Below are 15933 nucleotides of genomic sequence, written 5' to 3'. Positions count from 1 at the left end.
AGAGGGAGACACAGAATCTGAAGCGGGCTTCAGGCTCTGAGCTGTCAGCACAGAGCCCAACGCGGGGCTCGAACCCACAAACCGTGAGTTCATGACCTGAGCCGAAGTCGGCTGCTTAACCAACTGAGCCACCCAGGCGCCCCTAAGATGTTTTTTTTAAACTGATGTCCTAGTATTCACTTATTCAAAGATTTATTGAGTGTTCACAGTGTGTCAGGCACTGCCTAGATAATGCTTTATAGTTAATTTGGAAGAGAAAGAAAGGAAACCAATATAAATTTTGATGGCAGTTAAGTCCTTTGAAGGAAAATAGGGCCAAGAAGGGGAGTTAGAGTGATAGATAATTGGGTGGGTGTGTATGGAGATAAGCTGGTGTTTCCCATAAGTCAAGGTCATAGGATGCCTTACTGAGAAGACGATACTTGAGTAAATCCCCAAAGAGATGTTCCAGGCAGAAGGTATAGCATGTGTAAAGGTCCCAAAGTGTGGTATGTTCTAGAAGTAACCAGTTTGGTGGTAGTGGAACAAGGAGTGTAATAGGAAATGAGTTGTGGAGGTGGTGACAGGTGAGGTGGGGCATTAGATCATGTCCTGTCCCGTAGGCTGTTTTAAGAACTTTGCCTTTGGGGCGCCTGGGTGGCTTAGTCGGTTAAGCGTCCGACTTTCGCTTAGGTCATGATCTCACGGTTCGTGGGTTCGAGCCCCGCGTTGGGCTCTGTGCTGACTGCCAGCTGAGAGCCTGGAGCCTATTTCAGAGTCTGTGTCTCCCTCTCTCTCTGACCCTCCCCTGCTCACGCTGTCTCTCTTTCTCTCTCTCCTAGAAATAAATAAAAATATAAAAAAGTTAAAAAAAAAAAAAAGAACTTTGCCTTTTACTCTGATTGAGATGGACAACCACTGCAGAGTTTTGTATTTTTGTTTTTAATTATTTTTAATGTTTTACTTACTTTTTAGAGAGGGGGCAGGGGAGAGAGAGAGGGAAAGAGAGAGAACCTGAGTGGGAGAGGGGCAGAGAGAGAGAGAGGGAGACACAGAATCCGAAAGAGGCCCCGAGCTGTCAGCACAGAGCCCAATGTGGGGCTTGAACTCACGGTGCCCCTACCCCTCAACATTTTTTGTTGTTGTCTTTTAAAATCTATTTTATCCAATACTGTGATTTTCGGTTAGGTGAGATACCATTTTCATCCTTTTACTTTCAGTGTATTTTAATCTTTGAATCTAAGGTGTGTTTACAGTAGATAGTATATAGTTGGAATATATTTTCTCAAGTAATCCCACAGTCTTTGCCTTTTAATTGGGTTAATCTATTCACATATTGTTGTTGATATAGTTGGATTTATATATGCCACTTTATTTTTTGTTTTCTATGTATCTCACATCTTTTATGTTCTTATGTTCTTCCTTTACTGCCTTTTTTTTTTTCTTTAGTGGTTGCTGTAGGGTTTAACATGCACATCTTGGGGCGCCTGGGTGGCTCAGTCGGTTAAGCCTCCGACTTCACCTCGGGTCATGATCTCACGGTACATGGGTTCGAGCCCCACGTTGGGCTCTGTGCTGACAGCTAGCTCAGAGCCTGGAGCCTGTTTCAGATTCTGTATCTTCCTCTCTCTCTGACCCTCCACTGCCCATGCTGTCTCTCTCTCAGAAATAAATAAAACATTAAAAAAAATTTAACATGTACATCTCAACATTTTAATTAATTAATTTCTTAAGTAGGCTGCATATCCAACATGGAATGCAGTGCAGGGCTTTAACTTAGCCACCCTGAAATCAAGACCTGAGCTGAGATCAACCGAGCCACCCAGGCACCCCTCACATGCATATTTTATCAGAATCAGCTGCAAATTTGTATTAGCTTAATTCCAGTAATATAAATGTTACTCCCATGTAGCTCTATTCCTCTCACCCTCTTTTTTGATATTGACATGGAGATGTCAGGTAGGCAGTTAGATGTGAGAGTCTGGTGCTCAAGAGAGTAATCCAGGAGGTTTAAATTTGGGACTCATTAACATACACTTAGCATTTAGAACCATGACCCAAGAACCGTGAGATCAGGACATGAGCTGAAACCAAGAGTGGGACACTTCACCAGCTGAGCCACCAGGCCTCCCACCTTTACCATCTGCTGAAGGTGGCTCTGCCTGAAGCAAATTCTCTCCGAGATGCCTTCGGCCGCCATCTGTTATTCTTGGAAGTCAGCTGGTAATAGAACTGGATTCTCTTGTAAGTAGCAAGTTGTTTTTCTTTTGCTGCCTTCAAGATTTTCTCCTTCTGTTTGGCCTTCACCGTTTTTATAGTAATGTGTCTGTTTGTGGATCTCTGTGTTTATCCTGTTTGGAATTCATTGAACTTCCTGGAGGTATACATTGTTTTTGTCAATGAATTTGGGAAGTCTTTGGCTTCAAAATACTTTAAAAAATTTTTTTCCTGCTGTTAGCTTTTCTCTCCTTCTGGTACTCCCCATTACATCTATGTTGGTGTGCTTAACAGTGTCCCACATTTTTCTGAGTCTTGCTTCACTTTCCTTCATCCTTTGGTCTGTCTGTCCTTTGGCTTGTATAATCTCTGTTGATCTATCTTTGAATTTGCTTATTTTTTCTTCTACTGGTTCATATATACTGTCGAGCCCTTCTAGTGAGTTTTTATTTCAGTTATACTTTTTGGACTTCAGAGTTTTCAGTTTTTCAGAATAATTTCAATTGTTATTCTCCATTCGATGGGATGTTGTCATCATTCTTTTAACACTTTAATTATGATTTCCTTCAGTAAGGTGAACATGTTTATAATGGTGACTTTGACTCTCTCAACATCTAGATGCTATCTAGGCAATTTCTCTTGCCAGCTTTTTTTAAAAGTTTTTTTTAAACTTAAATAGTTTATGGGTCATTCTTTACTATTTCTTTGAATGCCTTGTCTTTTTTTGTTGGATACTTAACATCTTAGATAATAAATTACAGCAACTTTGGATACTGGTTTCTCTACTCTTTGCCTGTTTATATGTTTAATCACTGTCTGGATTGCTTTAGTGACATTTGTTTCCCTGTCACAATGTTAAGCCTTTGATGTTGCTTCTCAGAGAAGTCCAGCTTTGGGTATGCCCACAGTCACCCTGATGACCATGGCTTTGGTGGGGATCTCTTCCTCTCTTTCTCTGACGGCAGGTAGCTCTTAAATTCCAGGAGTACTAACTGATTGCCCTATTGTTTTCAACAATGCCTGGGACTTTGCCCTACAAATCAATCCAATTAGATTCTTGCCCTTATAAAGGAAAAGTTTCTGAGGTCTGTGTTTGATATTTGTTCTCACCCCAGTAAAGCTGGTCCCACCTGCCTTAGGTCCCAGTTCTTGCCTGCAAATTAATAGGCCTGCAGTTTTGTTGGTATATTGAATCTCCTCCTAATTGCTTTCCACCACAACCTTCACTGTTCTTGAGTGTGCCCTTGAGGCTTGAACTTCTCCTTGCTTTGTTGGAAATGGAGTCAGCTTCTTTGGAGTTAATCTGCTTTGTGGTCTGTCTCTTCCCTGAGGCAAAATCTCTCAGCCAAGGCTCTTGGAGCTGGGGGTGAGAACAATGACAGTCTTTCAGAGTGACACCTCTGGTCTAGTTGCTGGCTATTTGCTGGGAAGGGGAGTGTGTGTGTGTGTGTGTATGTGTGTAGCAGCCTGGAGTCCCCTTGACTTGCCTCTCCTAGTAGAGAAACAGTGTCTCACTAGCCAGAATAAGGGTGAGCAGGGCCCTTGTGTTCTTAGCACATTATGTCTAAGGTGGAGCCTCATTCCATGAGTGGAGGCCGGGTGGAAGAAGGGAAGCCCCAGCTCTCAGTCAGTTACCCGGGATTTAGCCTTGGGCAGCTGACTGGAGGCTGGATGAGAAATTGGTCACCTGCTCCTAGGAGGAAAGTAGGAGCTGTGTGGGGAGGAGGAGGATCCCTTTGTTCTTGGCTGCAAAGTCTGGAGTGGAGACTCCCAACTCGTTGAGCTGGGAGGGAGGGAGGGAGGGAGCAAGCGGTTCAAGTACCATAGACTCTCACTCTCTTGTGGAGTTTCCAATGATCTTCTAGACTAGATGTTGTTTCATTTGCTGTTTGCCTTTATGGCTGTTTCTAGAGGCTGTGAGTGGCTTTTATTTTTTTATTTCACCAGTTTCACTGGGCAGTGGGTCAGCGTAGTTCCTCTTGTGGTCATGCTGGAAGTTGATCTCTGGCTTCTTTTTTAGCGGAATCATTCTGCCTGCTGGGTTGAGAATAGGTGGCAACTGGGAGATGAGAGAGTGAGGAAAAGAGAGACAGGGAGGCTGTTGTAATAGCTCAAATAAGGGATGTTGCTGCTCAATTCCGTGGTGGTCATAGCAGTGATTTAACCAGAAGTTGTAGGATTCTTGATGGATTTTGAAGGTAGAGCTAAAGATTGGCTAACAGATTGGATATGAAGCATGAGAAAGAAGGGGTTGAGAGATGACTCCAAGGTTTTTGGCCTGAGCAACTGGAAAGATGGAGTTGTCATTAATTGAGGTGGAGAAGCATGTTTGGGGTGGGGGTGGGGTGATCAGGACTTCAGTTTTTGACACTTTAAATTTGAGACATTGCCCATTGGGCATCCAGCTGGAAATGTTAGGTAGGCAGTTCAATGTGAGAGTCTGGTGCTCACAAGAGTAGTCCAGGGAGAAGGTTTAAATTTGGGACTCAGCCAACATATACTTGGCATTTAGAACCATGAGCCTGGATGTCCTCACCAATGAAGTGGATGTGGAAAGAATAGAAGGAAGATGGAGACCTGAGCCCTAGAGTGTCCCGCTGTCAAGAGGTCAGGGAGCCAACAAGACTGAGGAGTGTTAGCAACAGAAGAGTAGGCTAGATAAGAATGGGATTTTTAGGGGCACCTGGGTGGCTTAGTTGGTTAGGCAACCAGTTCTTTTTTTTTTTTGATGTTTATTTTTGAGAGAGAAACAGAGAGAAACAGAGGGTGAGTGGAGGTGGGGAAGAGAGAGAGGGAAACACAGAATCCAAAGCAGCTCCAGGTTCTGAGCTGTCAGCACAGAGGTCTGCAAGATCATGACCTGAGCCAAAGTTGGCTGAGCTACCCAGGTGCCCTTTAAGTGGCCAATTCTTGATTTCAGCTCAGGTCATGATTTCAGGTTCGTGAGTTTGAGCCCTGTGTCAGGCTCTGTGCTGTCATCTTGGGATCCAGCTTGGGATTCTCTCCCTCTTTCTCTGCCCCTTCCCTGCTCATGTGCATGTGCTTTCTTTCTCTCTCTCTCAAAACAAATATTTTTTAAAAAGGATGGGATTTTATATTGCAATTTTATTTTATTTTTTTTAAGTTTATTTTGTGAGAGAGAATGCGAACCCCCAGGGGCACAGGGTGTGAGCAGAGAGAGAGAATTCCAAGCAGGCTCCACTCTCAGTGCCAAGCCCCACCCAGGGCTCAGTCCCACGACCCTGGGATCGTGACCTGAGCCTGAGTCCGTCACCCTAACAACTGAGCCACCCAGGCACCCCTATATTGCAATTTTAAATGCCTGTAATAACTTCTTGTCTTTTTTTCTAGCTGAGTTACGCAATGTGACAAACTGTCAGCCTAACCAGTCAAGGTAAGAACAAAATCTTTTTGCTGAGACCAAAAGAATTAGGGATGTAGTATTTTTTTTTTTTTAGTTTATTTTTTTTATTTTTGAGAGAAGGGAGGGGGAGCGTGGGAGCAGGGGAGGAAGAGGAGGAGGAGAGAGAGAGGGAGAGGGAAAGAGAGACAGAGAGAGAGAAAGAGAGAGAGAGAGAATCCCAAGCAGGCTCTGCAGTATGAGTGAGGAGCCTGACGTGGGGCTTGGTCCTACGAACTGTAAGACCATAACCTGAGCTGAAATCAAGAGTCAGGTAGCCAGGCGCTCCACCCAGGCAGGATACAGTAACATATTAAGGGATACTTGTTTCAGCATTAAGCTCAGTCCTTAGCTCCCTGGGAATCCAGAAACATCACACTTCCTCCCCAACTCTCCCCGCATCCTCTTACCTTCCAGGCTAAAAGATGGAATCAGTAACATAATTCTTCCTTGGGGTGGCTATTTTATTATTGCTGTTAAGAGGGAAATCACAGGGGCGCCTGGGTGGCTCAGTTGGTTAAGTGTCTGACTTCGGCTCAGGTCATGATCTCACGGTTTGTGGTTTTGAGCCCCATGTCGGGCTCTATGGTGACAGCCAGCTCAGAGCCTGGAGCCTGTTTCAGATTCTGTGTCTCCCTCTCTTTCTGACCCTCCCCTGTTCACGCTGTCTCTTTCTCTCTCTCTCTCTCAGAAATAAATAAAACATTAAAAAAATAAATAAACATTAAAAAAAAGAGGGAAATCACAGACAAGCAATGCTTGGAGCTCCATGGAATCAACTTCCTTTGAGTTTATTTCAGGTAAAAGCTTGTGAAAATAAGTATGGTGAAGCAGATCATAAAGGGTATGAGTCACGTGCAACACTTATAGAAGAGGTGAATGTAAGTGGGTAGGTTTGGGGCTTTGTTGGGGAACCTCAGTATGGAAACATGACAGGCAGTATGGGACTTAGATCCATTTTTACTTTTCTCCAGTAAACTGCATTTCTTGTCTTTAGTAATGAAGGTGATGCCATCAAAGTTTTTGTGCGAGTTCGTCCACCTACAGAAGGTTCTGGATCAGCTGACGGAGAGCAAAACTTATGTTTATCTGTGCTTTCCTCTACCACTCTCCGGCTGCACTCCAACCCTGAGCCCAAGACCTTCACATTTGATCATGTTGCAGACATGCACACCACTCAGGTAATGATAATTCTGTAGACTTCACTTTCCATTTGGGTAAGATTCTATTATTATTTGTGAGGATTTCATGTCTGGTCTCTTTAGTTTGATAGATCTCACATAAGGAAGCTCAAACATTATGTAAATATTTTAGATGTAATGTATTTTAAAATATTCTAAATTTAATTTTATCATTGCTTTTTCCTTCATCAAACTTTGTACCAGAATGACAAGCCTGCTTTGCTTTTTCTCACCATCCAGTGATGGAGGTTAGTGGAGGTGTATTTTTCAGAGCCACTTGGGTGATTGATAATAAGTATAATCCAACTTCCTAGTTTAGGGAGAGTATCTTGGTTGTGGCTGCTATAACAGAAATATCAAAAACAGGATGGCTTAAACAGCAAACATTTATTTCTCATTTTGGAGGTTGGGAATTCTAAGATCCAGGCCAGGAGATCTAGTGCCTGTTAAGGACCGGCTTCCTGGCTTGTAGATGGCTGAGTTTTCACTATGGAAAGAGAGAAAAAGCAAATTCTCTGGTGTCTCTTCTTAGAAGGACACTACTTGAGTACCTTACAAGTGCTCCACCCTCATAATCTAATTACGTCCCCAAAGCCCCAAGTCCAAATACCATGGCATTGGGGATTAGGGTTTCAACATAGGAATTTTGGGGAAGACACATTGAGTCCATAGCAGAGAGTAACAGATTTAAGATTACTATGATGTCAGGAACTGTTTTTCTAATTAAGGACAGTTTAAGATCTAGTCACCACTATGCCTTAGAATTTTCTGTAATGAGAGCAGTGTTCTATATCTGCACTGTCCATTACAGTAGTCCGTGGCCATATGTGGCTACTTCAGTTTGAATTTATTAAGATTAAATAAAATTTAAAAGTTAAGGGTCACCTGGGTGGCTCAGTGGATTAGGCATCTGGCTCTTGATTTGGGCTCAGGTCTGATCTCACAGTTGGTGAGTTTGAGCCCACATGAGCCTCCATGCTGGCAGTGCAGATGGAGCCTGATGCAGGGCTCAATTTCACAACTGTAAGACCATGACCTGAGCTGAAATCAAGAGATGGTTGCTTAGGGGCGCCTGGGTGGCTTAGTCGGTTGAGCGTCTGACTTTCGCTTGGGTCATGATCTCATGGTTCGTGGGTTCGAGCCCCGCGTCGGGCTCTGTGCTGACTGCCAGCTCAGAGCCTGGAGCCTGTTTCAGTGTCTGTGTCTCCCTCTCTCTCTGACCCTCCCCTGTTCACGCTCTCTCTCTCTCTCTCTCTCCTAGAAATAAGTAAAAACATTAAAAAAAATTAAAAAAAAAAAAAAAGAGATGGATGCTTAGCCATCTGAGCCGCCCGACACCCCTATTGTTTTATTTTAGAGAGAGAGAGCGTGCATACGGGGGACACATGCAGGGAGGCTGGGGGGTGGGGAGAGAATCTCAAGCACGCTCCACGCCCTGTGCAGAGCCCGATGCGGGGCTCCATCTCACACCTGTGGGATCATGACCTAAGCCAAAATTAAGAGTCAGACGTTTAACTGACTGAGCCATCCAGGTGTCCCAGATGTAATTTTAATCCTATATTTGTTTAACCCAGTATATCCAAATATCTTTTCAACATGTAATCATTATAAAGCAAATTATTAATGAGGCATTTTCCATTCTTTTTATTCATGCTCAGTCTTCCAAACCAAGTGTATATTTTACACTTATATTTTAAGTTGGAATGGCCATGTTTCAATAGTCACATGTGCCCAGTAGTCACATGCGGTCATGGCTACTGTATTAGTGCAGGTTTAAGAACTGTTGGGGCGCCTGGGTGGCTCAGTCGGTTGGGCAGCTGACTTCTGCTCGGGTCATGATCTCATGGTTCGTGGATTTGGGCCCCGTGTCGGGCTCTGTGCTGACAGCTAGCTCAGCCTGGAGCCTGTTTCGGATTCTGTGTCTCCCTCTCTCTCTCTCTGACCCTCTCCTGCTCATGCTGTCTCTCAGAAATAAATAAAATGTTTTTTAAAAAATTAAAAAAAAAAGCTGCAAGATAAAAAAAAAACCTCTTAAATTGTTGATAAGATTGCATCTACTTACATGTGTAAAAATGAAAGCAAAAAATCAGGTATTGATTATTTAGTACAAGCCTGTGGGAAAAGCACTGAAGAATATGGCCATGTATTTGATGCTAATACCCATTTAATATTTGTACGCAATGTGCTGACAGAATTCTGTATAAATTCTAGGTGTAAGTTTTAAATCTAGAATTGTATAGGGGTTTAGTAGACATAATTATGCTTAATGTTTTATCATCTTCGATGTTTTAGCTTTCTTCTGTACTGGGTACAATTTTCACATTACCACAAGTGTTGAAAAGTCTAAAAACATGCTATTCTTATCGTTATATTTTAGAATGTAGTTTAGGAATGTAGTTCGTTTTTATGAAATGTTAACATGTTTGGTGCTTACATTTGTAGGAATCTGTGTTCTCGACTGTGGCCAAGGGCATTGTGGAGTCGTGCATGAGCGGTTATAACGGTACCATCTTTGCATAGTAAGTTGCCGACTGTGTCCCTGTACAGGGTGCAGTAGTAAGTGCTTCGTTCATTTCTTATGGCTGCTGTAGTGCATTACCACAGACTTAGTGGCTTGTAACAACACACATTTATTATCTTTCATTTCTGTAAGTCAGAAGTCTGACATGGGTGCCAGTCTCACTGAGCTAAAATAAGTAAGTGTCCAGGGCTGTGTTCCCTTCTGGAGGCTCTAGGGAAGAATTCCATTTCCTTGCCGTTTCCAGCTTTTAGAGGCCACGTGTGTTACTTGGCTCCAGTCCCCTTTATTTTCAAAGCCATAACCATACAACCCTTCAACTCGTCTTCCTTAGTCACATGTCCCTCTGACTACAGCTGGGACAGGTTCTCTAATGCATGTGACTAGATTGGATTCATGTGGGTAATCAGGGTGGCAGGGGTTAAACTCTACCTCCTAGAGAGGAGAGTGTTTATATTATTTGAAATTCTTCTCTAAGGAAGATTTGTCTCTTCTCTCCCATTATTTATTTATTTATTTATTTATTTTTTAAATATTTTTATTTATTTCTAGGAGAGAGAGAGAGAGACAGCGTGAGCAGGAGAGGGTCAGAGAGAGAGGGAGCCACAGACTGAAACAGGCTCCAGGCTCTGAGCTGGCAGCCAGCACAAAGCCCGACGCGGGGCTCGAACCCACGAACCGCGAGATCATGACCTAAGCGAAAGTCGGACGCTTAACCGACTAAGCCACCCAGGCGCCCCTTCTCTCCCATTTTTTAAATTATACTTTGGGTTATAATCCAATGCATTATTTTTATCTTGTTGCTCATGTTGTCCTAACTTGGCCATTGGCAGCTTTTGGAGGCTGGTTTCTGTGTCCCTTTGACATGTTCCATCGTTTTGCTTGAGCACTTTCTTACTTTATGATGGTACCAGCTGTTCCTGGCTCATCTGTCTTTTCCCTGTCCTAGGGTTAGACTCAGCCATTTCGACAAGGAGCCCTGGTTCCTTTTATTGCAGAATGGTATTTAGAAACCAGGATGTGGGCACTAGGTGTGTTTGTTGCTACTGGAGTGTTATTGCTTCTAGACCTTCTCAGCAGACAGCTAGGTAATACATGTGTATGTACTAAGTCATGTATGTAGACATGTCTGTGACTGTTTCTGTATCTATCTGTTTGTATATGTATTAAGTTAAGCATGAGTTCATGCTTATGTCTCTGACTGTAATCTAGGAGGTTAGAATCCACATGGGTTCATTCTAACCTTCCTTCCTTGTTTATCTGTAACCTCCCTTGCTGGCATGGAGAAACCTGGCCGCCACCTTCTGTCATCCCTTTACTTACTCCTTCAGCCCCAGTGTACATGTGAAGCGCTTCCAGAATTGTTTTCCTGTCTCCCTGTGAGGAACAAATTTACTCAGTAGTTTATGTTTACATACAGTTCATTTTCTGTCTTTTTTTTTTTTTTAAGCCTTAATAATTTCCAGTCAAAAGCTCCTTTTCTAAAGTACTTAGGTCATCTCCTTTGCTGCCCATGCACGTCGGTGCAGTGATGTCACACGCTTGTGATGTGGGTACGTGCATTCCATCCTGGGACTGCTGACATCCTGGTTGATGCGTTCTACTTGTTTTTTACTTTGTGTGCTTTAAAGTTCACCCTTTGTGATAGACACCTGTAATAGTGTTTTGACAAATGCAGAGAGCCATGTATTCACCACCCTCGCACTGAAAAAGACCGTTTCTTTACCTTAGAAGTTTCCCCTGTGTCCCCCTTGTAGTCGGCCACTTCCCTTTCCCTCAACCCCTGACCAGGGTACACAAATATATTTTCCATTCCCGTAGTTCTGCCTTTTCCAGAGTGTCACATGAATGGAATCACACAATATGTAGCCTTTTGGATCTGGCTTCTTTCTCTTAATAAAAATATAGGATTCGCCTGTGTTCTTGCATACATCAATAACTTACTCTTTTTTTTTCCCATCCTCTGTAGTATTTTACTGTATGGGTTTATCATGATTTGTTTATCCATTTCCCTATGAAAGGATATCTTAGTTTTTAGTGATTATGAATAAATTACTACAAATGTTTGAATATTGGTTTTTGTGTAAACATAAGTTTTCAAATCGTTTGGGTAAATACCTAGGAATGCAATTGCTGGGTCATATGGTAAGTCTATGATTAACCTTATGAGAAACTTGTCACATTGTTTTCTTTTTCTTTTTTTTTTTTAAATGTTTTATTTATTCCTGAGAAAGAGAGACAGTGTGAGCAGGAGAGGGTCAGAGAGAGAGGGAGACACAGAATCCGAAACAGGCTCCAGGCTCTGAGCTAGCTGTCAGCACAGAGCCCGACGCGGGGCTCGAACCCACGAACTGTGAGATCATGACCTGAGCCAAAGTCATACGCTTAACCAACTGAGCCACCCAGGTGCCCCCAAAGTCTTTTTAACTAATAACAGTGTGGTTAGGATTCGTGATACATTCTGAAATCAAAATNCTAAATGTTGGCAGCCTTAAAATATTGCTGTAGACTTACTGTGGAATGTAAGATGGAGGTCCAGAAGGCATTGTGACCTTAGCAATTGTACAAAGTGAATTTTAGTATCATTCCAGATTTATAGAATATATAGGTTAATGGGAATATATTTTTAGTGTAATTATTATTTTTTAGCAGTAGACAATCACATTTTATTTAGAACTGGAGCTTTTTAATAGAATGTAGTGAATTATTTAATGCATTTGAGGGGCAGCTGGGTAGCTCGGTTGAGTGTCCAACTTCAGCTCAGGTCATAATCTCGCAGTTTTGTGGGCCTAAGCCCCGCTTTGGGCTCTGTGTTGATGGCTCAGAGCCTGGAGCTTGTTTCAGATTCTGTGTCTCCCTCTCTCTCTGCCCCGTCCCACTTGCACTTTGCCTTTCTCAAATGGCTCAGTCGGTTAAGCATCCGACTTTCGCTTGGGTCATGATCTTGCGGTTCGTGGGTTCGAGCCCCGCGTCGGGCTCTGTGCTGGCTGCCAGCTCGGAGCCTGGAGCCTGTTTCAGTCTGTGACTCCCTTTCTCTCTGGCCCTCCCCTGCTCACGCTGTCTCTCTCTCTCTCTCTCTCCTAGAAATAAATAAAAAACATTAAAAAAAAATTAAAAAAAAAATTTCATATAGTTGAGCAGCTGATGCTTTGTGTGTGCCCTTGGTTTATCTATAATTGGCTCAAAACACAAGAAAATAAAAAACAGATTAAGAAGTATGAACTCGGGGTGCCTGGGTGGCTTAGTCGGTTGAGCGTCCGACTTTCGCTTAGGTCATGATCTCGTGGTTCGTGGGTTCGAGCCCCGCGTTGGGCTCTGTGCTGACTGCCGGCTCAGAGCCCGGAGCCTGTTTCAGTCTGTGACTCCCTCTCTCTCTGACCCTCCCCTGCTCGCGCTGTCTCTCTCTCTCTCCTAGAAATAAATAAAACATTTTAAAAAATTAAAAAAAAAAGAAGTATGAACTCTAGGCTCATGTGCACATGCATACTAACTTGAAAGTTTGCCTTTGCTTTTCATGCTTACTTTTCAGCTGTGTTCAGGAGAGCTGAATGTTTTCTCTTCATCAGTACGGCAGAGACCTATTTTCTCATTTGTCTTCTTAAGAGAAGAAAGATTTTTTTCCCACAGATTATTTTGAGAGGTAAAATTAAAAAATGAATTGGAAATAGAGCCACAATTGCCAGACACTGTGTTCTCTTTAGAGATTTAAATATCTTTAAGTATCTTATAGTCATACTAATTATGTTTAATTTGTGGCATATTAATAATTTAATGAAAAATTGCTTTTCGTTAGAAGAAGGCTCAGTCTGTTAAGTGTCCGACTCTTGATTTTGGCTCAGCTCATGATCCCAGGGTCATGGGATTGAGCCCCATGTCAGGCTCCATGCTGAGTGTGCAACTTGTTTAAGATTCTCTTCCTCTCTTCCTCTCTTCCTCTGCCCCTCTCCCCAGCTCATGGGCTCTAGCTCCTTTAAAAAAAAGAAAAGTTAAAAACTCTGATGGCTATGTTTGTATAATTTTGAAGAATTACCAATTAACAATGTAGCTCTTGGTAGTAGAACAGGAGAGAAAGAAAATGAATCAATCACTTTTTACTTAATATAATTTTTAAAAAGTAAACGCTACGCCTAATGTGGGACTTAAACTTAACTTTACCCTGAGATCAAGAATTGCATACTCTGAGCCAGCCAAGCATCCTTACCTAATGTAATTAAAAAAAAAAAAAAAAAAAGGAAAATAAGATCTTTATGGGGAAAAGTTTTTTATCTTTATTTATTTATTTATTTATTTTTTTAATGTTTTATTTATTTCCAGGAGAGAGAGAGAGACAGTGCGAGCAGGGGAGGGTCAGAGAGAGAGGGAGTCACAGACTCTGAAACGGGCTCCAGGCTCTGAGCTGGCAGTCAGCACAGAGCCCGACGCAGGGCTCGAACCCACGAACCGCGAGATCATGACCTAAGCAAAAGTCGGACGCTTAACCGACTAAGCTACCCAGGCGCCCCATTATGTTTATTTATTTTGAGAGAGGGAGAGATCGTGTGTGTGTCTGCATGGGAGAGGGGCAGAGAGGGAGAATCCCAAACAGGCTCTGCAGTGTCAGGGCAGAGCCTGATGTGGGGCTCTACCCCATGAACCGTAAGATCATGACTTGAGCTGAAATCAAGAGTCAGATGCTCAGTCACCTGAGCCACCTAGGTGTCCTGGTGTTTGTGGGGAAAATTTATCTATCAGTAGAACTTATTAAAGCAGGAGGGGAGTCTTATAAGTTTTGTGTGTAAAAATAATATATAAAACATTTGTTTTTACAGTGGACAGACTGGCTCAGGGAAAACATTTACAATGATGGGTAAGTGAATTAAAGTTTATCATTTGCTGGCTTAATCTACTCTGCAATGACAGCACCTAGGCACCAAGGACATTTTGGGGGATGTCTTTCTGTATATGGTGTTGACTTCATAAAATTAGGGATATTTCCCAGGCTTCTGTCAAATTGGGAGTTCCATGATAACAAAATTCATGTTTGCAGCTATGTTCCCAGTCAGTGCTTAGCACAGAGTAGGTGCTTAATAAACAGTTTGTGTGAGTTGGGTTTAGTGACTTTTTATATATTTATAAATCCATGTAATTACCACCCAGGTCAAGATTCCTAGTCAGTAACTACCTCATCCCCTTCCCCTGAAGTATGTATTACTCTGACTTCTATCATTAGTTTTGGTTCTTTTTAAACTTCTATAGATGAAATTTTACTGTATGTACTCTTTTATGTCTTGCTTCTTCCTCTCAGCATTAAGTTTCTAAGATTTGCTCATGTTGCATGCAGTACAAGTTTATTCCATTGCTGTATCCCGTTGCTGTATAATGTGTTATTGTGTGAATATGCCACATTTTCCATGTTACTGTTTCTAGACATTTGGATTATCTCCAGTTTTAGACCATATGAATAATGCTGCTATGCCACTTTTTCTTGTGTGTGTCTTTTCAAGTTCATTTTTGTTGGGTACATCTCTAGGAGTGGAATTTGCTGGATCATAGTTATGTGTGTATCAGCTTTAGTATCTATATGGCCATGATAGATATGGAAGTTCTGGGACCTCCATGTCCTTGTCTATACTTGGTATTGTCAGTTTTTAAAATTTTAGCCTTTCTGGAATATGTGTAGTATTATCTCATTGTGTTTTTGTTTGCAGTTTCTTGATGTCTGTTGACAACTGAGCGTCTTTCATATGTTTATTGGACATTGAATAGCCTCTCTGTAAAATACCCATTCAAGCTTTTTTCCCATTTAAAAAATTAGCTTATCTTTTTCTTACTCATTTTTTGTAAAATAGGTTATAGTCCTTTGTCTACAAGATAGCAGATTTTTCTTTAGGTTTTTCATTTGTCTTTTGACTTTCCCCTTGCCAAAGTTTTAAATTTTCTTATGGTTGAATTTCAGTGGTGGTTGTTTTTTAATGGTTTCTGAATTGTGAGTTATAGTAAGAAAGAGAATTATTGAGTGAAAGGAGAAGAAACCACAAGACTCTCTGGGAGAAGAATCTTCCAGGCTGTAGGCTCTAAGTTGGGAACTTGCTCAAGAGTGTTCAGAGAACATCAAGAAGACCCATGGGTTAGAGGGGAGTTTTCCAGACTAAAGGGGTAGTAAGGAGGGAAGTTGGAGTTAGACTCTGAGGTCAGCTCATGTGAGACCTGGCTGGGGTTTTGGATTTTGTGAGTGCGATGTGAAGTCATTGGAGGTGGTTTTTTTTTGTTTTTTTTTTTTTAAGAACTTCATGATCTGATACGTAATTAAAAGGATTACTCAGGCAGCTGAATGGAATAGTCTAGGAGGAGGCCGAGTAGAAGCAGGATGAGGAGCTAAGGTGTAGACGAGGCAGGAAATGATCAAGGTAACCATGAAGAATATGTTGAATATCTTTGTATATTATTTAACAGGAAAATGTTATGAAATTATCTGCAGACTCCTATTCTTTGTCTTCTTCTTTGTTTATTTACTTACGTAGTTCTCTCTGAGATTGATTGATTGATTTTAGGTACAGTTTACAAGGGGTATTTATAAAACTCCAGGTGTAGTAGCCAGCATTAGTGGCTATTGAGGGCCCTTCCTTCAGCCCCAATGATAGGTAAGTTCTGTTTGATCT

At 42.0% G+C, this 15933-nt stretch overlaps 1 protein-coding gene across 1 annotated transcript in view; it reads left to right on the top strand.

Moving 5' to 3' along the window:
- KIF15 (kinesin family member 15) overlaps positions 1-15933 on the top strand; it is a 68635-nt gene that overhangs the window by 1698 nt on the left and 51004 nt on the right. Inside the window, exons 2-5 of the mRNA XM_039228274.1 lie at positions 5548-5590; positions 6594-6777; positions 9220-9296; positions 14104-14141. Of these exons, the coding sequence (XP_039084205.1) occupies positions 5548-5590; positions 6594-6777; positions 9220-9296; positions 14104-14141 (342 nt within the window). The remainder of the gene's footprint in view (positions 1-5547; positions 5591-6593; positions 6778-9219; positions 9297-14103; positions 14142-15933) is intronic.

This window comes from Hyaena hyaena, unplaced genomic scaffold (genome assembly GCF_003009895.1).
Source record: "Hyaena hyaena isolate Hyena2069 unplaced genomic scaffold, ASM300989v1 scaffold_30, whole genome shotgun sequence".
Lineage (NCBI taxonomy): Eukaryota > Metazoa > Chordata > Mammalia > Carnivora > Hyaenidae > Hyaena > Hyaena hyaena.
This window is presented reverse-complemented; position numbering and strand designations above follow the sequence as displayed.